At 43.4% G+C, this 25,110-nt stretch overlaps 2 protein-coding genes across 5 annotated transcripts; one reads left to right on the top strand and one right to left on the bottom strand.

Moving 5' to 3' along the window:
• The first annotated feature begins 873 nt into the window (after positions 1 to 873).
• Positions 874 to 5,285, top strand: LOC139536765 (uncharacterized). 4 transcript variants are annotated; one of them, XM_071337371.1, is made up of 10 exons: positions 874 to 2,298; positions 2,386 to 2,562; positions 2,653 to 2,714; positions 2,797 to 2,883; positions 2,971 to 3,012; positions 3,081 to 3,254; positions 3,334 to 3,369; positions 3,469 to 4,023; positions 4,305 to 4,416; positions 4,511 to 5,285. In XM_071337371.1, exons 1-7 carry the CDS (start codon positions 2,235 to 2,237, stop codon positions 3,367 to 3,369), a joined length of 642 nt encoding a protein of 213 aa, XP_071193472.1. In that variant the 5' UTR covers positions 874 to 2,234; the 3' UTR covers positions 3,469 to 4,023; positions 4,305 to 4,416; positions 4,511 to 5,285. The 4 variants fall into 4 exon arrangements, with proteins under 4 accessions (XP_071193472.1, XP_071193471.1, XP_071193473.1 ...); XM_071337370.1 differs by having other exon boundaries at positions 3,081 to 3,369; XM_071337372.1 differs by having other exon boundaries at positions 874 to 1,936; positions 3,081 to 4,023.
• A 7,995-nt stretch (positions 5,286 to 13,280) lies between these two features.
• On the bottom strand, positions 13,281 to 25,014 carry dpagt1 (dolichyl-phosphate (UDP-N-acetylglucosamine) N-acetylglucosaminephosphotransferase 1 (GlcNAc-1-P transferase)). Its single transcript, XM_071337367.1, has 9 exons — positions 24,244 to 25,014; positions 24,001 to 24,121; positions 21,040 to 21,253; positions 20,536 to 20,682; positions 20,288 to 20,372; positions 16,768 to 16,956; positions 16,502 to 16,589; positions 16,178 to 16,333; positions 13,281 to 14,038 (listed from the first exon to the last, which is right to left on the bottom strand). Exons 1-9 carry the CDS (start codon positions 24,396 to 24,398, stop codon positions 13,973 to 13,975), a joined length of 1,221 nt encoding a protein of 406 aa, XP_071193468.1. The 5' UTR covers positions 24,399 to 25,014; the 3' UTR covers positions 13,281 to 13,972.
• Between the last annotated feature and the right edge of the window lie 96 nt (positions 25,015 to 25,110).

The following is a 25,110-nucleotide window of genomic DNA, read 5'->3' as shown; positions in this document are numbered from 1 at the left end:
AAATTCGACACTCTCATTGACCTCCATACAAAAATTCCTCACTTCGTGGTCTCATTTTCATGGACAGATTTTGGGCGGAGTAAACCTTCTTGAGTCCCTCTCTGGTGTTTCCTTGATAACATCCAAAAGCAGAAGGTTTTGGGGACAGTCCTACCCTAAACCCTAACCTTAACACCTACCCTACCCTACCCTAACCTGAACCATAACCCTTACCTAACCCAAACCTTAACCATTGAAAATGTCTACTTCAATAGTATGTGTAGTGAAGGTTGTGATGTACCTTGAGTCTGGATGTAACTTGGATTTTTAGTGTGTCAAGCTGCTGTTTAACTTTTTCTCTCATGTGAAAAGGTATCCTCCTGTGTGGTTGTACTGCTGGTTGCACTGTGTCATCAATGTGCAGCTTCACTTGAAAGTCTTTGAGTTTTCCTATACCTTGGAAGAGGTCCTGGTATTCATTGGTAAGCTGGCTTATGGATGAACCATCAGCTGGTTCACTTGGAGTGGATAGAGAGTTGATTCTTTTTAGAAGTCCAATGTCTGTAGTAGTGAGCCAGAGTCACCTTTGATTGGTTGTCACCTTTGATTGTCACCTTTGATTTGATAGAAAGTGGTATCTACCATCTTAGTCTTGGAGCGGACTGGTGCTGTGAATTGTCCTCTCAGTGGAAGCGGTTCGGATGGGCCATAAGCAAAGATGTTTGCATTGGCCTGTTTTAATTCACAGCTGGGCATTAACTTGTCAAATGTGACATCATCAACAATGGTAACACTTGCTCCCGAATCAATAATAACATCCACAGTTGTGTTCATAATGGTAACTTGGATGTGTGGTTGCGACGGTTTCTGTAGTGTACACACAACATACACATAAGCATCATCATGAGCTTGGTGAGGTGTCTTGTGTTCGTGTCTTATTGTCATCATGTGACTGCACTTTATGCACTTGTGTTTCGGACGCCATTGGGTTCGTTTTTCAGCAACTGGAGGAGTGGACTCTGTGGTTTGTGACCTACAGCATTTTAGAAAGTGATTCAACTTCCACATCCTGTACATTTTTTCACCTTGCAGGGCAGTTTGTTTGTCCTCTGTCATGTGGGAATTTTCCTCTGCGGTTATTGCATGTTCTGTTTTGACGTTTGTCACTTTCATTTATGTAGCCCTGGCTTTTGTTATATTTTTTATTTTGTACGGCGCACACTGAAAGTTATTTTTGTGATTTTGATTGAACATTATCCATGCCTGCAGCTTGTTTATCCGACATTTCTTGTGCACTGCCTGTGTCAAGTAGTTGTTGGAGAGCCATTGAACCACCCTTTACCGCCACCCAGCGGAGAAACGCGGAACTGCAGTTCATTATTATCTGTGGCTTTATTTATTTATCAACGTTCGCAAACTCGCATGTGGATGCTAGTTATCTCAATCTTGTGTGGTAAGCGTCTAAGGTTTCGTTTTCATTTTGTCTTGCTTGTCTGAAAACATAGGTTTCATATTCTGTGTTGACTTTTGGACATAAATATGCATTGAGCTGTATCATAGTCATCAGCTGCTCTGGGGCCTGTTGCACAAAAGTAGAATTAAGACATCCGGGATAAATGACTCAGCTGAGCTCAATGAAGCCAAAACATGTGCGTCCAGGCTTAATTGGTTGCACAAAGACCAAGCCAGGATGAGCAGACACGGATTCATTAAGCCAGGTGAAACCAATCCTGGATAGGTGCGCGCTCACGGCTCACTCAAATAGACCCCGCCACAGATCACAGATTAACTGATTTACCATGGCAACTAGAGCCGCGTACTTTTCCCCGTCGGAAGCACAAATCCTCATGGAGGCATACGAGGAGGTAAAAGATATAATTAAGAAGAAAGGCAACACCGCCACAGTGATAAAGCAAAGAGAAAAAGCGTGGCAAAGTATTGCAGACCGCCTGAATGCGTAAGTAGTGCACAATTACACACTCACCGCTCCGCTGAAACATCACAATTACAATTCAAATATTTAATTCACATCTCCAAAAATGCAGTTGTACTGTAATTATGAAACGGTTAAATTTTTAATTGAAATGCACTGCAGATATGAGTGAAATTGTGTAAAGTAACTCCATCACACTGTATAAAGCTATGATAAATTTTTTGATATTTTTACTGAAAACAAGACAAAAATACCAAGTAATTTTTTGCAGTGTGACTCCATTAAATGTGTGTGTGTGTGTGTGTGTGTGTGTAGATTAAACATGAACGGGCCAAAACGGACATGGCAGCAGGTCAAAATCAAATACAAGAACATTCTGCAGAATGGTATGGTCCCTGACTAATATTTAACAAAGCACAAGCATATATTGTACCCAGAAGGTGCCTGCTCACACATTGTCTGTACTGTTTTAGCAGTGAAAAAGAATACCCACAGACAAGGCACGGGTGGTGGGTCACCAAAGGCTGACCTTACCCCAGCAGAGGACATGGCCTTGGAGCTAAATAAAGGCAGGCCCGTCTTAGAGGGGGTCCCTGGGGGGAAAGAGACGAGCATAGGTTCCTCCCAAGATGCCACCCGCTTCATTCAAGGTATGTCCTTCCATCTCTACATGGGATACAACCACATTCATATTGAATCAATTTGGACTGTCTGACTTTGGTTTACCTATTGCCTTGCAGTGTCTGGCAGCACTGTGTTCCTGTTAGAGCCACCAGCACAAGCACCAGACGATGCTGATCCAGTGAGTACTCCATCAAAGGCATACTGTAGGCCTGGCATGTCTTGTCTACTAGCTTCAATATGAATCCGATTAAATGTGATAGGGTGAAGGCCCCAGTGCAGCAGCAACAGCACATGATGGAGACGATGATGAGGAGGAGACCATCTCTCTGGATTCCAGAAGGCATGAGGTATCATGTTAAGACTGTGAAAGTACTATTTACTCTACAATGGTGAGGAGTCCTCATCAAAATCAAAAAATCTAATTTCTTTTACAGGACCCAGATGCTATACAGTGGGAAAACCAGCCTGGCAACATAGTGCGTATTAATAAAAGGACACCACATCCTGCCAAATTCCAGCTGCGCTAATTGTATTGTGTTCACAGAGCTCACAAGCTATCAGAAAGTTGTATGGCAACCACCTCCGGCGCCAAATAGAACTGGCAGACATAGACATTCAGTACAAGAAGAAAAAGATGGAAAATCTTGCACTGGAGTCCGAAATAAAAAAGAGGACAATTAGGAAACTGGACCTTGAAATAAAAAAACTTGAGAGGGAGGTGAGATATGCCTTCAATGTACACTGTATGCTAACTGTAACACAAATGTATTAATCATTATTTTTCTTTCCTCCCCCAGCTCCAAGAAGATGACACAGCTCAAAATAAAAATTAGGTATATTCTCGTAAAGTCAAGTGAGCCATGACATATGAGCTCTTATTGTGAGCACACAGGACGATGGCATCTTTCTAAGTTTTTTTTTTATTTTCCCAGCAATCAGTACAACCAAGTCATCGTTATAAGGCATCGCCCTCTTTTGCCCACCCCCCCAGCACCAGGTGTGGCCACTAGCCTATATGAAGGCCCAAAATTGTGTGTTCCTTTCTGCTCTGACAATGGCATGCCCATTCGTGCGAGATGTGGTGGATGAAGAAGCACTTGTGCTGAGGAGAGCCTTCAGGCGAGAAAGGGTCTTCAGGGACCGGTTGGACCCACTGGCCTTCCCTGATGACCATCTATATGAAAGATACAGGTTTTCTGCAGATGGCATCAGGTATCTATGCAGACTACTGGGTCCCAGGATTAAGCACCGCACTGCACGGAGCCATGCACTGAGTGTGGAGCAAATGGTTTGTGTGGCCTTGCGCTTTTTTGCTAGTGGAGCCTTCCTGTACTCAGTGGGGGATGCAGAACAGCTGAACAAGGCCACAATTTGCCGCACAATAAGGAGTGTGTGTCTGGCTATCAAAGCATTAGCAGATGTCTTCATCTCCTTCCCTGGCCACAGAAGACTCTGTGACATCAAAGAGGAGTTCTATAGGATTGCAGGTAAGAGGATCTACAAATTACAGGACAACTGTTAACACATAGTAGGATACTCATTACTTTGTGTGACAGGTTTCCCCAATGTCATTGGTGCAGTGGACTGCACACACATAAGGATAAAAGCCCCCTCAGGTGCCCATGAGGCCGATTTTGTGAATAGGAAATCCTTTCACAGCATTAATGTTCAGGTGAACATAACTTTTTGATATTGTCCATTGACGAACACTCTGCATTGCCAGTGATGTGCATTGATTGGTGTAATATTCCTCATCTTATGATTTCAGATGGTCTGCAATGCTGACTGTGTGATCAGCAATGTTGTGGCAAAATGGCCTGGCTCAGTCCATGACTCCAGAATCTTTCGGGCCTCTGAAATCTATCAGTGCCTATCACAAGGTAAGCCACACAACCCCTATTTATAACCATCATGGCTGTGTCAAGAATATCACTGTGTTTATGAGGTAGTAATGATGAGATTTTGTGTTGACAGGTGAATTCTCTGGTGTGTTGCTGGGAGACAGGGGGTATGGCTGCCAGCCTTTTCTCCTGACACCTTTCACAGACCCCCAGGAAGAACAGCAGGCCTACAACCATGCCCATGCCAGGACCAGGGCCAGAGTTGAAATGACCTTTGGCCTCCTGAAGGCACGCTTTCACTGCCTTCACAAATTAAGGGTCAGCCCTGTTAGGGCATGTGATATTACTGTGGCTTGTGCTGTCCTCCACAATGTGGCCTGCCTGAGGAAGGAGAGGGCCCCCAGAGTGCCACCAGCCATGGACTGGGACAATCCGGCAATCTTCCCTGATGACGACAGTGGTCGGCTGCTGAGGGACCAATATGTGTTTAATTATTTTAGTTAGTATGTGTGCTTTCAATTTTGGTTAAATATGTCCTGCGGTGGCAGAGGAATTTGGGTTTTTTGGGGTTCGTTTTTTGACGAATTTGGCCTCTTATGATGTTTGTGCGGTATACTGTGTGTAATACAAGGCTGCAGGGAGGCTACTGCATCCATTCATTTGTCTGTTCAGTTGATGTGTATGGATTTGTCCTGCATTTATTTTAGTGTGCAGACATGCAGGGTGTGTTATATACAGACCTTTGAATGTGTATGTATCATTTTGTATAATATGCTTGGATTCTGTGCTTTCCATCTTGTAGAGTCACTGTGACTTCAGTTTCGAAAGGAGCTGATGGTTTACCTGCTTTGTTTTGTCCTTATTCAATAAAGGAACATAATGTTACACATTGTGTTTTTATATTCATATGGAATGTGTATTTGTTTATATGACAGAGTACTAGGGCCACACTGAAGAAAAAGGATAAAGTCATAAATTTATGAGGCTGGTTCTTTCTGCAGAAAAGCTACATATTGTTTTTACAGTTTTGATACTTATGACAATGTGATACTTAATATTCTGGCACATCAGCATGTCTTTGTTTATGAAACCATACTGAAGTACAATTTCACGAAATGCCCCACATCTGTCATTTTAACAACTGTCCTCCTTTAAAACAACTGGTTACAATATTATGACTTGTGTTTTTTTCCCCTCTGTGGCCCTAATATTCTATCATTTTATATATAGCCTTATAGTCTATGGGAAACTGTAAATTATCTAATGATAGCAACATCATCTAAAAATCATTTTTTATCCAAAATCATTGAAATTAATGATCACAAACGTTTAAATAATAACAGTGGGTCTAGTTATATGTGATAACAATGTATAGTGAGCAGTGAAATAACTATTGGTTTCCATTTGTGGTGACTGCTGACTGACATTAGGGATGAGATTAAATAGATCCTGGAATTTAGCCTGGTCTGGAGCAGGCTAGCTCCACAGAATAAATCTCCATGGTAATTTATACCATAACATATCCTCCTGCCCCCTATCCATCTTTAGTGCAACCGGATTACGGATCAATTGAGCCAGGATCACCAAGATATCCTGGCTTAATCCCTTATCCTAGTTTTGTGCAACAGGCCCCTGGTATCTTGCAGTGTGTCAAATATATCGTACACATCCGACCCTGCATAGTGTAACAGTAATGTCCTTTTCCTTTGTGTTATCCGCGATGTCTAATCCCACTAGACAATTGTTGAATACGTTCATCCATTTTTTCCACCTCGAGCCGATTGAGCTGGGTTCTGTGTGCACATCAAACATCGGAATGTTCGGTAAATTAGCCAATCTGGTATTGTACAGTAATGTACAATGTTAGCTAGCTAATTGCGACGTTAGCTAGGCTCAGTTGCTGTCCGGGTTTACTCACATAGGCACATAGTTCGTCTTGTAAATTGCATTCTTCTCTTGTGCGTTTCACTCGTCGCTAATTGTAACACGCACAGTTGTTAATTTTGCTTATGTTTATAAGAACTGAGGTCGGGACTTTCGTATACTTTAGTTTAACTTTACTCATAAGTATGCTGACATTACATAGTTCACATGGCATATAACTCTCACTGTCTGGCTTTTGTAAAACATGGAACTGGAATCCCACAGTACCAATACACGGACTGGGTATAATCGCATAATGTTCACTACATTACACCTGTTACTTTATTTGGCACCTAGGCAGTTACTATAGTCATTGATTTATTTAACTTAACATAGCCTTGCAGTCCACCTTGTTGGTATTTTGTACCAATTTCCATCTTGGTATTTTGTACCAATTTCCATCTCTGTACAAAGGCATAGTCTTCAAGCAATGGAAGATGGCAAAGCATTTAATAATTGGACTTACATGGCTCTTTTCTAGACACCCAAAGCTCATTACAGTGTAAGGGGAAACTCACCAACCTAACTCTACTTACACACTCTTTATTTGTATTTTATTGGCCCATCCACCCCCCTCTTCAGAGGACAAAAGTAACTTTTCTACATTTCAGTTTTTTACATGTATTTTATATACATGTATATGTAAAAAAATATATATGTTCTGTCCCACAGTTGACAGAACATGTCAGTGCAAAAATCAAGCCATGAGGTCGAAGAAATTGTCCTTAGAGCTCTGAGACAGGATTGTGTTGAGGCAGAGATCTAGGGAAGGGTACCAAAAAAATGTATGCAGCATTGAAGGCCACCAAGACAAACTTCTTCCATTATTAAATGGAAGATGTTTGCAACCACCAAGACTCTTCCTACTGCTGGCCGCTCGGCCAAACTGAGCAATCGGTGGAGAAGGGCGCCGACAGAGATGGCTGCCTCGCTTTTAGTCCTTAGGAAACTTTGCAGTATTTCGTTTTTTTATGTATAATTTCTTACATTGTGAGCCTAGAAAATCTTAAGTGTTATTACATACAGCCGGGAAGAACTATTGGATATAAGAGTGACCTCAACTTACCAGCACTACGACCAGGAATACGACTTTCCCGAAGCGGATCCTTTGTCCGCATCACCCAGGGCATTTGAACTGATCCCAGAGGCCGACCCAAAACAACGTCGCCAGAGAAGAGGAAGATGGTGCGGTCTTGTCAGACTTCAGAGGCGCGTACACCACCCATTGTTTCCAAGTATATTACTCGCTAATGTCCAGTCCTTAGGTAACAAGGTCGACGAAATTAGGGCAAGTGTTGCTTTCCAGAGAGACATCAGGGATTGTAACATACTCTGTTTCACGGAAACATGCCTCTCTCAGGACATGCTGTCGGGGTCGGTAAAAGCCACCATGATTCTCGGTGTGTCGCGCCGACAGGAATAAACATCTCTCCGGGAAGAAGAAGGGCGGGGGTGTATGTTTCATGATTAACGACTCATGGTGTAATTGTAACAACATACAGGAACTCAAGTCCTTTTGTTCACCTGACCTAGAATTCCTCACAATCAAATGCCCACCGTATTATCTCCCAAGAGAATTCTCTTTTGTTATTGGCACAGCCGTGTATATCCCCTCTCAAGCTGATACCATGACGGCCCTCAAGGAACTTTACTGGATTTTATGCAAACTGGAAACCATATATCCTGAGGCTGCATTTATTGTAGCTGGGGACTTTAACAAAGCTAATTTGAGATCAAGGCTACCTAAATTCTATCAGCATATCGTCTGTAGCACTCGCGCTGGAAAAATGCTGGACCACTGTTACTCTAACTTGCGTGATGCATACAAGGCCCTCCCCCACCCTCCTTTCAGAAAATCTGACCACGACTCCATTTTGCTCCTCCCTTCTTATAGGCAGAAACTCAAACAGGAAGCATCCGTGCTAAGGACTATTCAACACTGGTCTGACCAATCGGAATCCACGCGGATTGGGATATGTTCCGGGTAGCCTCAGAGAATAATATTGACGTATACGCTGATTCGGTGAGTGGGTTTATAAGGAAGTGTATAGGAGATGTTGTACCCACTGTGACTATTAAAACCTACCCTAACCAGAAACCGTGGATAGATGGCGGCATTCGCGCAAAACTGAAAGCGCGAACCACCGCATTTAACCATGGAAAGGCGACTGGGAATATGGCCGAATACAAACAGTGTAGTTATTCCCTCCGCATGGCAATCAAACAAGCAACATGTGAGTATAGACACAAAGTGGAGTCGCAATTGGCTCAGACACGAGACACATGTGGCAGGGTCTACAGGCAATCACAGACTACAAAAGGAAAACCAGCCACGTCACGGACACTGACGTCTTGCTTCCAGACAAACTAAACACCTTATTTGCCATGCTTTGAGGATAATACAGTGCCACCGACGCGGCCCGCTACCAAGGACTGTGGGCTCTTCTTCTCTGTGGCCGACGTGAGTAAGACATTTAAACGTGTTAACCCTCGCAAGGCTGCTGGCCCAGATGGCATCCCTAGCCGCATCCTCAGAGCATGCACAGACCAGCTGACTCGTGTGTTTACGGACATATTCAATCTCTCCCTATCCCAGTTTGTTGTCCCCACATGCTTCAAGATGGCCACCATTGTTCCTGTACCCAAGAATGCAAAGGTAACTGAACTGAATTCCTATCATCCAGGAGCACTCACTTCTGTCATCATGTGCTTTGAGAGACTAGTCAAGGATCATATCACCTCCACCTTACCGGTCACCCTAGACCCACTTCAATTTACATACCGTCCCAATAGGTCCACAGACGATGCAATCGCCATCACACTGCACGCTGCCCTATCCCATCTGGACAAAATGAATACCTATGTAAGAATGCTGTTCATTGACTACAGCTCAGCATTCAACACCATAGTACCCTCCAAGCTCATCATTAAGCTTGAGGCTCTGGGTCTCAACCCTGCCCTTTGCAATTGGGTCCTGGACTTCCTGAAACAACATCCCCACTTCGCTGATCCTCAACACTGAGGTGCGTGCTCAGCCACCTCCTATACTCTCTGTTCAACCATGACTGCGTGGCCATGCATGCCTCCAACTCAATCATCAAGTTTGCAGCCGACACAACAGTAGTAGGCTTGATTACAAACAATGACGAGACAGGTAACAGGGAGGAGGTGAGTGCTCTCGGAGTGTGGTGTCAGGAAAATAACCTCTCACTCAACATCAACAAAACAAAGGAGATAATCGTGGAAACAGGAGAGGGAGCACCCCACCATTCCACATCGACGGGACATCAGTGGAGAAGGTGGAAAGTGTTAAGTTCCTCTGTGTACACATCCCGGACTAACTGAAATGGTCCACCCACACAGACAGTGTGGTGAAGAAGGCGCAACAGCGCCTCTTCAACCTCAGGAGGCTGAAGAAATTTGGCTTGTCACCTAAAACCCTCACAAACTTTTACAAATGCACAATTAAGAGCATCCTGTCGGGCTGTATCACCGCCTGGTACGGCAACTGCACCGCCCACAACCACAGGGCTCTCCAGAGGGTGGTGCGGTCTGCACAACGCATCACCAGGGGCAAACTACCTGCCCTCCAGGACACCTACAGCACCCGATGTAACAGGAAGGCCAAAAAGATCATCAAGGACAACGACCAACCGAGCACCTGCCTGTTCACCCCTCTACCATCCAGAAGGCGAGGTCAGTACAGGTGCATCAAAGCTGGGACAGAGAGACAGAAAAACAGCTTCTATCTCAAGGCCATCAGACTGTTAAACAGCCATCACTAGCACAGAGAGGCTGCTGCAGACTTGAAATCATTGGTCACTTTAATAAATGGATCACTAGTCACTTTAATAATGCCACTTTAATAATGTTTACATATCTTGCATTACATTTCGCTACACTCAGAGCCGGGCGGCCCTATACGCTCACTACGCAAGTTGCGTTGGGCCCCGCAAAATACGCAAGGGCTCCGCCTCCCCCTCGTGTCAAAGCAGGTGTCAATGTTTACAACTTCGATGAGAGGATGAAGCGGAGCTATCCTTCTGGTCACGAAAAGTGAAAAAAAACATAATGAGAGTGAATTGCGGAAACAGCAATCAGTTAAGCTTGTGTTCTCTCCTCTCCAAGTTTGATGTCAGCAAATAATAGTAACGTTAAGTTGATGTGCTAGCTTGCAGTGTATCTCTAGTCTGTCTGTCTGTCTGTTTTGCTAACCTAGCTCGGCAGTGCATCTCTTGGTCTGTCTGTGTCTTGCTTGCCAGCCACTTCCAGGGCTGTGTTCTGTGACTTTGTGCCTGACAAAAGTGAGAGTGAAATACAACTATTTATTACGTTTGATAACGGTGTTTTATAAACTGCATAAATAGTATTTTATATTTGAAAGTGTATAAAAGGACATCTGGGGGAGCCAGTTTGAATGGGCCTGATGCAGCTGATAAAATGAATAGTAGTATTGTTGTCTATAATTTACAGGTGCTATGCTTAAGTTTGTCAGTAGAGGAGATGCTGGAACATCAGCCAGTACAGGCACAGACCCAGTACAGCCAGCTTCAGCAACACAGACCCAGTACAGCCGGCTTCAGCCAGTACTAACACAGACCCAGTACAGCCAGCTTCAGCAACACAGACCCAGTACAGCCGGCTTCAGCCAGTACTAACACAGACCCAGTACAGCCGGCTTCAGCCAGTACTAACACAGACCCAGTACAGCCGGCTTCAGCCAGTACTAACACAGACCCAGTACAGCCGGCTTCAGCAAATACTAACACAGACCCAGTACTGGCAGCTTCAGCAAATACTAACACAGACCCAGTATAGCTGGCTTTAGCAAATACTAACACAGACCCAATACAGCCATCTTCAGCAAGTACTAACACAGACCCAGGTGAAGTACAGGCAGCCTCAGCCAGTACTAGCACAACCAGAGGTATACAGCCAGAATCAGATACAAGAAGCTCAGACCCTAATATAACAGTTGCTTCTCCACCAATTGACCCAGCAGATTGGCCCCCAGTCTTAACAGACTTTATGAGGACTGAGTTAGTGCACAGAGGTCCATTCGAACCAGGACTGGATTTCTCTTACCCGAAAGACAAGTCTAGAAGAGGTTTCCTTCAGGCGTATTACAGAGACAGCTGTCAAATGGGGAAAAGATTACCAGGAGCTGGCTTTCATACTCAATCAAAAGCAACGCTGTGTATTGTTTTTGCTGTACGTTCTTTTCTACAAAAGACAACAAAATAATAAAGGAAGGCGTGAATGACTGGTCAAATATCAACGCCATTCTGAAACACCATGAGGGTAGTCCTGAACACAAACAATATGATTAAGTGGAGAAAACTTGATTGGCACCTAAGTCGGGGACAGACTCTTGACCAGATACAAATGACAATTTTGGAGGCTGAAAGAAAGAGATGGCGGGATGTCCTTACACGTTGGATAAGTATCACCCAGTCTCTGGCTGAAAGAAACCTACCATTCAGGGGTTCATCAGACAAACTCTTCCAACCAGATAATGGAAACTTCCTAAAAGAGGTTGAATTACTGGCAAAATTTGACCCCGTTATGGAAAATCATCTCAGCAAAATTAAAGATGGTGAGAAACATGCTCATTACTTTGGGAAGTGTGCACAGAATAAGCTGATACAGATTGTGAGTGACAAGATTCTGGAAGCAATAGTGACTCAAAGTACTAATCCATTATCTTGGACTGTACACCTAACGTTAGTCACCAGGAGCAAATGTCCATTATTCTGAGAAGCGTGGCTTTAAAGGGAAAGCCAGAGATCAAAGTGCACTTCCTTGGCTTTGTGAATGTTGAGGTTACAACAGGCTTGAATCTGTCCACTGTCATCTTAGATAAGCTGAATGAGCTGAAGATTCCATTTGAAGATTGCAGAGGGCAATTTTATGATAATGGAGCCAGCATGAAGGGCAAGCACCAGGAGTAAAAGCCAGACTGCTGAAAAAAAATCCCAGAGCCGTGTTCATCCCATGTAGAGCACATACTCTAAACCTTGTCATTGCAGATGCTGCCAAATCTTCAAAAGATGCAGTTGGGTTTTTTGGGCATGTGCAAAGCACTTCACCTTATTTTCAGCTGGCACACAAAGATGGAGTGTTTTGAAGAAACACTTGAACATAACCGTGAAGTCATGGAGTGACACAAGATGGGAGAGTAGGCTCCATGCAGTCAGGTATCAGGCTTCTGAGGTTCAGGAGGCATTACTGGAAGCCAGAATTTAAAAAAAATCCATTTTAGAATAAGGCGTAACATAACAAATGTAACAAAATGTGGAAAAAGTCAAGATGCCTGAACACTTTCCTAATGCACTGTATATTTACAGTTTATGACTGTGTGATATGGGGGTTGGAGACTTGTTTATTTAGGCATTACAAAGAAAAACTTTTATAAACCGTAGCAACACTGCCATGTTGCACTGAGCCTTGCTGTTGGAAAACCACAGTGTACGACTTTTGGCTGTAGTAGATGCATCTCCACCGACTTCACTCGACTTATCTGCAGTCGGTTGCTTCAGGCTTACCACTCAAACAAGGCCACGGACTTCTGCTCCATTGAATAGTGCGCATCTTTTTAGTGATGTCAGCATACCCGTCTATAAACCTCAGGTAGCAAATTAGCAATAAAAACAATGTTTGTGGACATATTTTGGCCGGACTAAAACCTCTAGCTTCACCTCTTCCTCTCTGCCGTAGTGTCTTCATTCATACTGTACTGTCTGAGTCAGCGCCATGTTCTGTCTTGGCCAATCATGTACTGTAAGGTGCTTCTGTACACCTAGAATATTGTCCTCAAAAAACAGGAATGTTTCAAACCTTCTGGTTAGAAATATCAGTAGTGACTGTATTCAGCATTATTTCAGTGTCTACAAAATGATTAAATAACCATTTCAGAAAGGAAATGATTTGTTCTGAGCACTTCCTGGTTGGAGTATTCCATTGCAAGAGTAAAACATCACTCAAGTTTTTTTACACTTGTATTTACATTCCTACAACCAGCAGAATTGTCCAGTGTCAAAACAAATTAGCATTACGAAGGCAAAGCTTACAAATACATTATAAACTGAGAAAAGTTCACATTCCATGTCCTCCTCCTTCATAAAAATTCACCTCCTAATCGATAATACCTTCATGTAGCCCTTGTAATCTCACCACTACTGCTCTGGAGTTCCCTCCACCCCCAACTCCTCTAGGACTAAAGAAACGCTTTAAACCCCCTCAGAAGAACTAAAAAAATATCCTCCCAATCCCTCCATATGCAATCTGTCTGTCACAAAGAGTAGCCATCCTCAATATAGACTGGGTTTTGACCTGTGCATGGACCTCTTGCCTTTCTTTTCACAACTGTATGATTGTGCTTAATTGCTCATCCTGAAATAGTTCATTTAGCAGATCCTGAATTCTATCAATTGTGATGCCTTTGAGTGGCATGAATTTTTCTCCTGTTCTTTTTCCTTTGAAGAACTGAGGTCATCCTCAGCTGTCAGTCATGTTATAAACAGACCCATTTTAAAGCAGATAAGGAAAGGTGAAGCAATAATCAAGGAATCAATAGTCAAAATCATCATCAAGGATCAGACACGGTTGGTTCAGCATAGTTGGACATCCCTCTCTGTAGTCTCTCAGCTTTCGCTCTGTAGCTGTGGCATCTCTAGACGTCGTAGAAGAGGCGAACCAGGTGATAACGGATCCCGAAGGCCAACGCACTCCCCAGTACCTGAGACGGAGACAAATATGAATTATGCGTTAAAGATTATTCAAAGATATCTTAGAAATGCTCACAAAGGGGCTTCATATACACGACATTACCAAACTGTTGCCACAAAGTCGGAAGCAAAGAATCGTCTATAATGTCATTGTATGCTGTAGCATTAAGGGGCCTAGCCCGAACCATGAAAAACAGCCCCAGACCATTATTCCTCCTCCACCAAACTTTACAGTTCGCACTATGTATTGGGGCAGGTAGCGTTCTCCTGGCATCTGCCAAACCCAGATTAGTCCTTTGGACTGCCAGATGGTGAAGCGTGATTCATCACTCCAGAGAATGCGTTTCCACTGCTCCAGAGTCCAATGGCGGTGAGCTTTCAACCACTCCAGCCGATGATTGGCATTGCGCATGGTGATCCAAGGCTTGTGTGTGGCTGCTCGGCCATGGAAACCCATTTCATGATGCTCCCAACGAACAGTTCTTGTGCTGACGTTGCTTCCAGGGGCAGTTTGGAACTCGGTAGTGAGTGTTGCAACCTAGGACAGACCGTCCGGTTCTGTGAACTTGTGTGGCCGACCACTTCCCGGCTGAGCCGTTGTTGCTCCTAGACGTTTCCACTTCACAATAACAGCACTTATAATTGACAGGGCAGCTCTAGCAGGGCAGAAATGTTACGAACTGACTTGTTGGAAAGGTGGCATCCAATGACGGTGCAACATTGAAAGTCACTGAGCTCTTCAGTAAGGCCATTTTACTACAATCTCTGTGTCCTCGATTTTATACACCCTGTCAGCAAACGGGTGTGGCTGAAATAGCCGAATCCACTAATTTAAAGGGGTGTCCACATAATTTTGTATATATATATAATGTACCTTAACTTATTCATAATATTATAACAATATGGCAATTTACAGAACTGTCAACATTGACAGTGATTCATATGTCACATACATAACATGTATGAATTACATAACATGTATGTGACAGCCGATGTGAGTAAGACCTTTAAAACAGGTCAACATTCACAAGGCCGCAGGGCCATACGGATTACCAGGACGTGTACTGCGAACATGCGCTGACCAACTGGCAAGTGTCTTCACTGACATTTTCAACCTCTCCCTGTCCGAGTCTGTAATACCAACATGTTTTAAGCAGACCAGAATAGTCCCTGTGCCCAAGAACACTAAGGTAACCTGCCTCAATGACTTCTGACCCGTAGCACTTATGTCTGTAGCCATGAAGTGCTTTGAAAGGCTGGTCATAACTCACAACACCATTATCCCAGAAACCCTAGAACCACTCCAATTTGCATACCACCCCAACAGATCCACAGATGATGCAATCTCTATTGCACTTCTACACTGCCTTTTCCCACCTGGACAAAAGGAACACCTATGAGAATGCTATTGATTGACTACAGCTCAGTGTTCAACACCATAGTGCCCTCAAAGCTCATCAATAAGCTATGGACCCTGGGACTAACCACCTCCCTCTGAAACTGGAGCCTGGACTTCCTGACGGGCCGCCCCCAGGTGATAAGGGTAGGTAACAACACATCCGCCACACTGATCCTCAACACAGGGGCCCCTCAGGGCTGCGTGCTCAGTCCCTTCCAGTACTCCCTGTTCACTCATGACTGATCAAGACACAGGAGATGATTGTGGACTACAGGAAAAAGAGGACCGAGCACGCCCCCATTCTCATCGACGGGGCTGAAGTGGAGCAGGTTGAGAGCTTCAAGTTCCACCAACAAACTAACATGGTCCAAGCACACCAAGACAGTCATGAAGAGGGCACGACAAAACCTATTCCCCCTCAGGAGACTGAAAAGATTTGTCATTGGTCCTCAGATCCTCAAAAGGTTTTACAGCTGCACCATTGAGAGCATCCTGACAGGTTGTATCACTGCCTGTTATGGCAACTGCTCGGCCTCTGACCGCAAGACACTACAAAGGGTAGTGCGTACGGCCCAGTACATCACTGGGGCCAAGCTTCCTGCCATCCAGGACCTCTATACCAGGTGGTGTCAGAGGAAGGCCCTAAAAATAGTAAGTAAGTAAGCATTTCACTGTAAAGTCTACACCTGTATTCGGCGCATGTGACTAATACAATTTGATTTGATTCAGAAATTAGACCCGTTGTCGATACCTGTATGAGCAGCATGATCGTGGTGAGATCTCTCTCGTGTGTGGGTCCCAGTATCTTCAGCACCAGGTTTATTAAGGTCATGTTGTTACACTCCACAAACTCATCATCGCCCTCCTGGCCACGCTTCACTTCAAGCACCCGCAGCATCTCCGCCACCTGATGGGCGCAAAATACACCGCCATTCATTATCCACGCAAGTCAAAGCTTTCGTTCGTTCATATCAATCTACCTGACCCAAGTCAAACATTTGCACCAATTCCACTCTTTTGGACCACCAAAATAAATGTCACATTCACACCCCCAACATGTGTACATATTGATTACCTGTAAAATAATATTTCCCAATTTGGAGAGGTCCCTCCTTTTGAATTTAGACCAACTCATTCCTAGTTTTCCTGTGTCTGGGTTCAGTCTTCGTGCATCAGGCAAATTTAGGAGGGGGGGGGGAAAAACACAATGAGGATCACTTTTATAACAAGGGATTATAATCTGAAAAGAAAAGATCATGGAATTGTATCAAAAGTACTATACGATATGTATACTATATCAATGCCATCATAGGAGTAAGGGAGAAAGAGCTGTGGTGTTACCTGGGGAGGCGGTGCCTGGGACAGGGTACTACATGGAATAGCTGGGGTAGTGAGTAGACAAAGTTGACCACTTGAGGAATGAAGAAGAGCAGCATGGTTTTGCTGAAGTGCCCCAGGATTCCTACCACTGCAAAGGTCATCCCCGCAAAGTAGCAAAAGGTGTCTCCCACAAACACAGACGAAGGGTACCTGTAGTAAAGGCAACACGTGTAGTTTATGTTGGCAATAATTTACAACACGCTTTATACAGTGAGGGAAAAAAGTATTTGATCCCCTGCTGATTTTGTACGTTTGCCCACTGACAAAGAAATGATCAGTCTATAATTTTAATGGTAGGTTTATTTGAACAGTGAGAGACAGAATATCAACAAAAAAATCCAGAAAAACGCATGTCAAAAATGTTATGAATTGATTTGCATTTTAATGAGGGAAATAAGTATTTGACCCCTCTGCAAAACATGACTTAGTACTTGGTGGAAAAACCCTTGTTGGCAATCACAGAGGTCAGACGTTTCTTGTAGTTGGCCACCAGGTTTGCACACATCTCAGGAGGGATTTTGTCCCACTCCTCTTTGCAGATCTTCTTCAAGTCATTAATGTTTCGAGGCTGACGTTTGGCAACTCGAACCTTCAGCTCCCTCCACAGATTTTCTATGGGATTAAGGTCTGGAGACTGGCTAGGCCACTCCAGGACCTTAATGTGCTTCTTCTTGAGCCACTCCTTTGTTGCCTTGGCCGTGTGTTTTGGGTCATTGTCATGCTGGAATAACCATCCACGACCCATTTTCAATACCCTGGCTGAGGGAAGGAGGTTTTCACCCAAGATTTGACGGTACATGGCCCCGTCCATCGTCCCTTTGATGCGGTGAAGTTGTCCTGTCCCCTTAGCAGAAAAACACCCCCAAAGCATAATGTTTCCACCTCCATGTTTGACGGTGGGGATGGTGTTCTTGGGGTCATAGGCAGCATTCTTCCTCCTCCAAACACGGCAAGTTGAGTTGATGCCAAAGAACTCCATTTTGGTCTCATCTGACCACAACACGTTCACCCAGTTGTCCTCTGAATCATTCAGATGTTCATTGGCAAACTTCAGACGGGCATGTATATGTGCTTTCTTGAGCAGGGGGACCTTGCATACGCTGCAGGATTTCAGTCCTTCACGGCGTAGTGTGTTACCAATTGTTTTCTTGATGACTATGGTCCCAGCTGCCTTGAGATCATTGACAAGATCCTCCTGTGTAGTTCTGGGCTGATTCCTCACCATTCTCATGATCATTGCAACTCCACGAGGTGAGATCTTGCATCGAGCCCCAGGCTGAGGGAGATTGACAGTTCTTTTGTGTTTCTTCCATTTGCGAATAATCGCAGAAACTGTTGTCACCTTCTCACCAAGCTGCTTGGCGATGGTCTTGTAGCCCATTCCAGCCTTGTGTAGGTCTACAATCTTGTCCCTGACATCCTTGGAGAGCTCTTTGGTCTTGGCCATGGTGGAGAGTTCGGAATCTGATTGATTGATTGCTTCTGTGGACAGGTATCTTTTATACAGGTAAGAAACTGACATTAGGAGCACTCCCTTTAAGAGTGTGCTCCTAATCTCAGCTCGTTACCTGTATGAAAGACACCTGGGAGCCAGAAATCTTTCTGATTGAGAGGGGGTCAAATACTTATTTCCCTCATTAAAATGCAAATCAATTTATAACATTTTTGACATGCGTTTTTCTGGATATTTTTGTTGTTATTCTGTCTCTCACTGTTCAAATAAACCTACCATTAAAATTATAGACTGATCATTTCTTTGTCAGTGGGCAAACGTACAAAATCAGCAGGGGATCAAATACTTTTTTCCCTCACTGTAACAGCAACACCATAAACAATAGCCGTGTCTGAATACCTACACTTGCATTCTAAATAGTAGGCATTTTAGGTATGCAAAAAATAATGTTTTATAGTAAAAAATAAAATCGAGTTTGGTTAAATGCCAGGATGTTATACTCATTTCGGTTTTTCATTTAGCAGAATAAACTGCACACTTTTGAGGAAGAGAATTGTCTTTTGATTATCAGCTGATAATGAGACGCACTGTACCCAAATGAACAAATGGCGGTAATGCGCATTAGATGACACACTCTTAGGATGGGTGAGCCTAGTACAGTGCCTTCAGAAAGTATTCACACCCCTAGACTTTTTCCACATTTTTGTGTTACAGCCTCAAATGGATTAAATTGAGATTGTGTCACTGGCCTACCTACACACAATACCCCATAATGTCAAAGTGGAACTGTTTTTAGAAATGTTTACAAATTAATAAAAAATGAAAAGCTGAAATATCTTGAGTCAATAAATAGGGTAAATAAATAGGCAATGTGTGTCAATCTAATTAACATAATAAAGAAATCCCCATCAAAATCTGTCAGTTTAAGCTAGAGATATCTGGCTTTTTTGCATGGGCTGCGTCTCAATCCACCACATCTGCTTATGTCGGCCTTCCGCATCTGCAGTGGAAAGGGGCCGAGGTACAGAGGTGTTTGTCAGACCATTAGAGATACCGAAAACCGTTCTTCTCACGGGAACGTCTGTAGCGTCCGAACGGTTTGGCCTACAAAAAGAGGAGACTGTTCTCCATTTTGCGCTACTACCACAACAAGTCTCAATGGACTCATCTGAAGGTAACTAATACACATGAATGGAACCCCGAGGGCTCTCTATGGTCAGGGCGTGACATTATGGGTATGCTTGACATCGGCAAGGACTAGGGAGTATTTTAGGATAAAAAGAAAGGGAATAGAGCTAAGCAGAGGCAAAATCCCAGAGGAAAACCAGGTTCAGTCTGCTTTCCAACAGACACTGGGAGACAAATTCACCTTTCAGCAGGGCAATAACCTAAAACACGAGGCCAGATATACACTGGAGTTTCTTACGAAGATGACATTGAATGTTCCTGAGTGGCCTAGTTAGTTTTGACTTAAAATTGGCTTGAAAATCTATGGCAAAACTTGAAAATAGCTGTCTAGCAATGATCAACAGCCAACTTGACAGCTTAAAGATTTTTTTAAAGAATAATGTGAAATATTGTACGATCCAGGTGTGCAAAGCTCTTAGAGACTTACCCAGAAAGGCTCACGACTGTAATCGCTGCCAAAGGTGATTCTAACATCTATTGACTTAGGGGTGTGAATACTTATCTAAATGAGATATCTGCATTTAAATTTCAATAAATTTGCTAACATTTCTTAAAACTTGTTTTCAATTTGTCCTTATGGGGTATTGTGTGTAGATGGGTGAGATTGTTTATTTATTTAATCAAATTTGCATTCAGGCTGTAACACAATAAAATGTGGAATACGTCAAAGAGTATGGATACTTTCTGAAGGCACTGTATTTTGATATTTGTTGCTTACTGCATTCATTTTTACGAAACAGTGCGTTCTAAATAGTATGTAGTACAATTAGTACAGAGTATGTCGTTTTGGTAAGTAGTAGACAAGACAGATTTCAGACACGGCCAGTGTCTCCAACTCACCAGTTGTGGTAGAAAAGTGCTAAAGTTGTGAAGAAGAACGGGAGCATGAAGTAAAGGGAGAAAATGTGGTCGTCTCTGTAGTCTCCTGCAAAAGTCAAAAAGAGTGTGCACAATTACATCCACATTTCTATATATTAGACCAGGAAAGGTTCCTTGATTTATTTTAAACATTTGGTAGGATGTGTAGACACATAATTGAAGGACTGAGAACAGGGGATGTTGATGAAAGATAGAAAACCGCCACTTACCACCAAGCTCAAGCAGGTTGAAGATGATGATGGAGCCAGAGATGAAGAGCGCCTGTCCTGACTCGATGCCGTTGATGCCTGCCAGGATGTTGATGGCATTAGTACAGAAAACTGCCAGCATGCCCATGTAGACATAGTAGAGAATACCTACAGAGAAGAGATAACATCAATCAGCATAAGATGTACAACAAAGCATGGAGGATGACTTACAATGTTAGTGAAATTGATACAACACCGCCAGTGGGTAAAACTGGTTGAAATGACGTCATTACAACCAGATAACAAGTAGATATACTGTTTGTAAAGTAGTTGGAATTTATATAATTTCAACCAGTTTTGCCTGAAGAAACACTATGAATATTTATAATCCAGTTCTCCTGTGGCTGTGTGCAAACTAAGAGGACCTTCAAGAGAAATTTGCATTGTGCCCAAACGAAATATGTGATACAGATGACGTTATGTTTGCCTCTCCAGTCTGTCATTTTTATTGTGACATTCACTCACCCAGATCCAAGTGCATCCCCAGTAAGAGCCTGAAGGGCTTGGGCACCACAATGACAGTGTTGCCGAAGTTGGTGAAGTAGACCATGAGCAGCGGCAGGGAGGCTATGGTGGGCAGCAGGAGCTTGTGTCTCCAGCGCAGGTTCAACACGTCATCAGCGAAACCCAGGAAGATCATACAGCAGATGGCGAGTAGAGCACCAATTAGCTGGACAAACTGGTCAGGACAGAACAAGCAGGCAGAAATGTTGAGCAATGTCAGCCTGTCACGTTACGAATGTTGTGTGCTACAAATCCTGAAAAACAGGCCAGAGATACTTTGTCTGGGATTTTTTTGTCTTGCAGTCTCTGATTTTTGTGTATCGTGTTTTGTGTGGACCGCAGGAAGAGTACCTGTTGCTATAGATGGGTTAGCTGATAACGCCACAAAAAAACAATTAGCACGCTTCAATGGGGCAGAAGTCCATGTGTTGTTGTGATTCTGGATGGTCAGATAGCTAGCAACAATGACAATAAGCTGCCACGTGGGTACCGTAGGTGGCTTCTTTTAGCTAGTTTTATCTTGTTCTTGATACCATCTCTTGTTTTAAGGTGTTTTGACTGATGTAACGTCTATGCTAATATGGCTAAAATTAGCTCGCTAGCTAAACAACAACTGTACTGATGTATGAGTGAAAACAAGTGTTCATTGTGCACATTTATTCATTATTGGAGATTAAATAGTTTACATGTTGTCAACGATCTATGCCAACCCCCTCTGTTTTGCACCATAGCGCACTCGTCAGTTCTCTTTCGTTTTCGTAACGGGTTTCCAAATCACTTAATATCAAAGATGTTTAAAGTCACACCACAACCTTACTGTACCCACATGATCTGTCACTATAAAAGGCAGTGTGGCGTGACATACTGTCTTTTTTTCACTCATGTTTACACTATATATATACACAAGTATGTGGAAACACCTTCAAATTAGAGGATTCAACTATTTCAGCCACACCCGTTGCTGAAAGGTGTATCAAATCGAGCACACAGCCATGCAATCTCCATAGACAAACACTGGCAGTAGAATGGCCTTACTGAAGAGTGACTTTCAACAAGGCACGGTCATAGGATGCTGCCTTTTCAACAAGACAGTTCGTCAAATTTCTGACCTGCTAGGGTTGTCCTGGTCAACTGTAAGTGCTGTTATTGTGAAGTGGATACGTCTAGGAGCAACAACGGCTCAGCCGCTAAGTGGTAGGCTACACAAGCTCACAGAATGGGACCGCCGAGTGCTGAAGCGCGTAAAAATCACCTGTCCCCGGTTGCAACACTCACTACTGAGCCATTGGATTCAGGAGCAGTGGAAATGCGTTTTTTGGAGTGACGAATCACGCAGTCCGATGGACTAATCTGGGTTTGGCGGATGCCAGGAGAACGCTACCTGCCCCAGTCATTATGGGGTATTGTGTGTAGATTGATGAGGGGGGGAAAACTATTTCATCTATTTTAGAATAAGGCTGTAACGTAACAAAATTTTGAAAAAGTGAATGGGTCTGAATACTTTCCGAGTGCACTGTATATACTCTATTCTAGTCAAGGCTATATAACTAACCATTTCTATTTATATACTGTCCATGTCTATACACACCATCATACACATTTATATTCTGGACTTGTCATTGCTCGTTCTGATAATTCTAAATTCCTTTTTATGTTTTGTATTTGTGTGTATTGTTAGGTATTGTTAGGTATTACTGCACCTGGGATAACTTCTGCAAAATATGTGTACAACACAAATAACATTTCATTTGGGAGCTAGATGTTGTCCACGGTTTTCACTTGAGCTATGTGAGCTCTCAGTCAAGAACGCCTTTCTATTGGCTATTGTTTCAGCCAAGCGTGTTAGAGAATTGCATGTGCTTTATACCCATCCTTCATGCCTCACATTAGCAGAAGATGGATCTAAGGCAGTGCTTCAGCCAAATCCAGCATTCTTACCTAAGGTGCTTTCATGATCACATACTAAACAGCCCTCAATAATAGCGACATTTCACCCACCTCTCCACAGGAGAGTCGTGAGTTGCATACACTTTGTCCGGTTAGGGCATTGAGTGCCTATCTTGCTGCAAAAAGAACTGTTCGTTAAACAGAACAGCTTTTTGTGTGTTATGAGGAGAACACCAAAGGGCATGCTGTCTCAAAGCATAGATTGGCACATTGGGTTACGCTGCAGCAGGTAGACCAACTACAGACGGGGCGGTAGCACACCAGGGGTATGGCCACTTCATGGGCCCTGTTGAGAAGGGCCTCCCTGGACTCTATCTGTGCTGCCGCAAGTTGGGCAACACCGATGACTTTCATGAGGTACTACAGAATCACCATCAGTGGGGTCTGTAGTTCTGGACATGGCACGCTCTCTCAACCCAGATAAGTGAGCATACTGTGAGCCTTGAACCTCATTTTGTAAGTTCTAACTTTCAGCTTGCTTATACAGTTGTATACCCTCGTTGTAATTCTGTGGTACCCTGTTGGGTAATTATATTCTATTGCATCCTGTGGTGGATGCAAGGACATCCCAGGGACTAAGTTAAATGGTAAGTTATACCCCTCTTTGGAACAGCATCTCCCATAGGTCGTTTGGCGACCCGGTACGAAAACGAAAGAGAACGTTGGGTTATGGATGTAACCTTGATTCTCTAAGTAGAGTAACGGGTCGCCAAGCTTTCATGTCATTCCTCCACCTCTGCGGGGTTCAAGTGAAGTAATAGACAGTATGTCGCGCCACATCGCTTTTATAGTGACAGGTCACGCGGGTACAGTAAGGGTGTGGCATAACTTTAAACATCTTTGATATTAAGCTTCTCAATCACATCGCTAAACAACCAAACCGTCCATTGCAACAGCTAATGGGGATACAAATAAACAAATAACAGACAGAATAATAGGTACAGTATAGGTAACTCCCCCAGTTCCCTCACCCACCTCATTGTGTGGGAAGCCAGTGCACTGCTCTTCTACAAAGCAGCTGAGGAAAGGCACTGGGATGAAGCAGAACATGATAATGAGGAACACGGTCCCACTGATGACGCCCTGAGACTCTGGCCTGCAAAGAGGAGAAATTAAAATAAGTCAGGACAAAATCTAAAACAAAAAACGAGTAAAATAGATTAACATAGGCTATTGGATAGTAGATCATTGGTAAACAATTTATATTGATAAACGTACACTTCCTTCTTGTTAGTTTTGTTCAGATCCATCCCATAGAGTCTGGCTGAGATGAAGTGGTCTTTGAAGGCTGGAATTAGCTTTAATGTGGCCAAGGACCCAAGTGCAGACATGCACCCGTTGATAACAAGGGGTAGGACAGGAATTGTCGACATGTTTTCTGGATATTCTTAAGACTTGCCTGGATGAGGTTATATCTGATACCTATCTAACTACCTGTGTTAGATAGCTAGATATATGATAGCAAGTTAACTAACTAGCTGAAGCCGACCCTCAAACTTTGAGCAAGCTAGTTTACACTGTCAACAACCCCACATAATGTGTCTTCATATTGAGCGAATGAGCTTTAACAATTTAACAATAGTAGCTAGAAACTAAAGTTGTTTTTATCTGGCAAGCTAGTTAACAAGCAAGCTAAATGATCTGACAGGTAGCTAGCTGGTACAGACTGTCTCTCTTTGCATCAACAGCATTCGCAGAATCCTCTACCGAAGCATGTGTCTAATCATTTTTCAAATAATAGAAATCGCGAAATGACATGCATATTATCTGAAAAATACCGTTTGCTAAAACGACAATCCCTATATTCTCAGTTCTTGTTCTTTCCTAGTTTATAGCTCAGTAGTTCCTAGTCGAACGGTGGAACAACCATAGAGAATGCTAGAGAGTGCATCGCTATGTACTATCTATTATGGCGTCTGTGAGCGCACGAGCAGCGTTATTGAGGCAATCTCCATTTTGAAGTCGTCAATGTTCTTCTTCACAATTGACTGATTCCTCCTGGTGACCCGGTTGGACGTGACTCCAACATGGTCATCAGGAAGGATCAGCCAATGAAGTTGAAAATACCACCCAGTTGACTACATT

Source organism: Salvelinus alpinus, chromosome 13, assembly GCF_045679555.1.
Source record: "Salvelinus alpinus chromosome 13, SLU_Salpinus.1, whole genome shotgun sequence".
NCBI lineage: Eukaryota > Metazoa > Chordata > Actinopteri > Salmoniformes > Salmonidae > Salvelinus > Salvelinus alpinus.
This window is presented reverse-complemented; position numbering and strand designations above follow the sequence as displayed.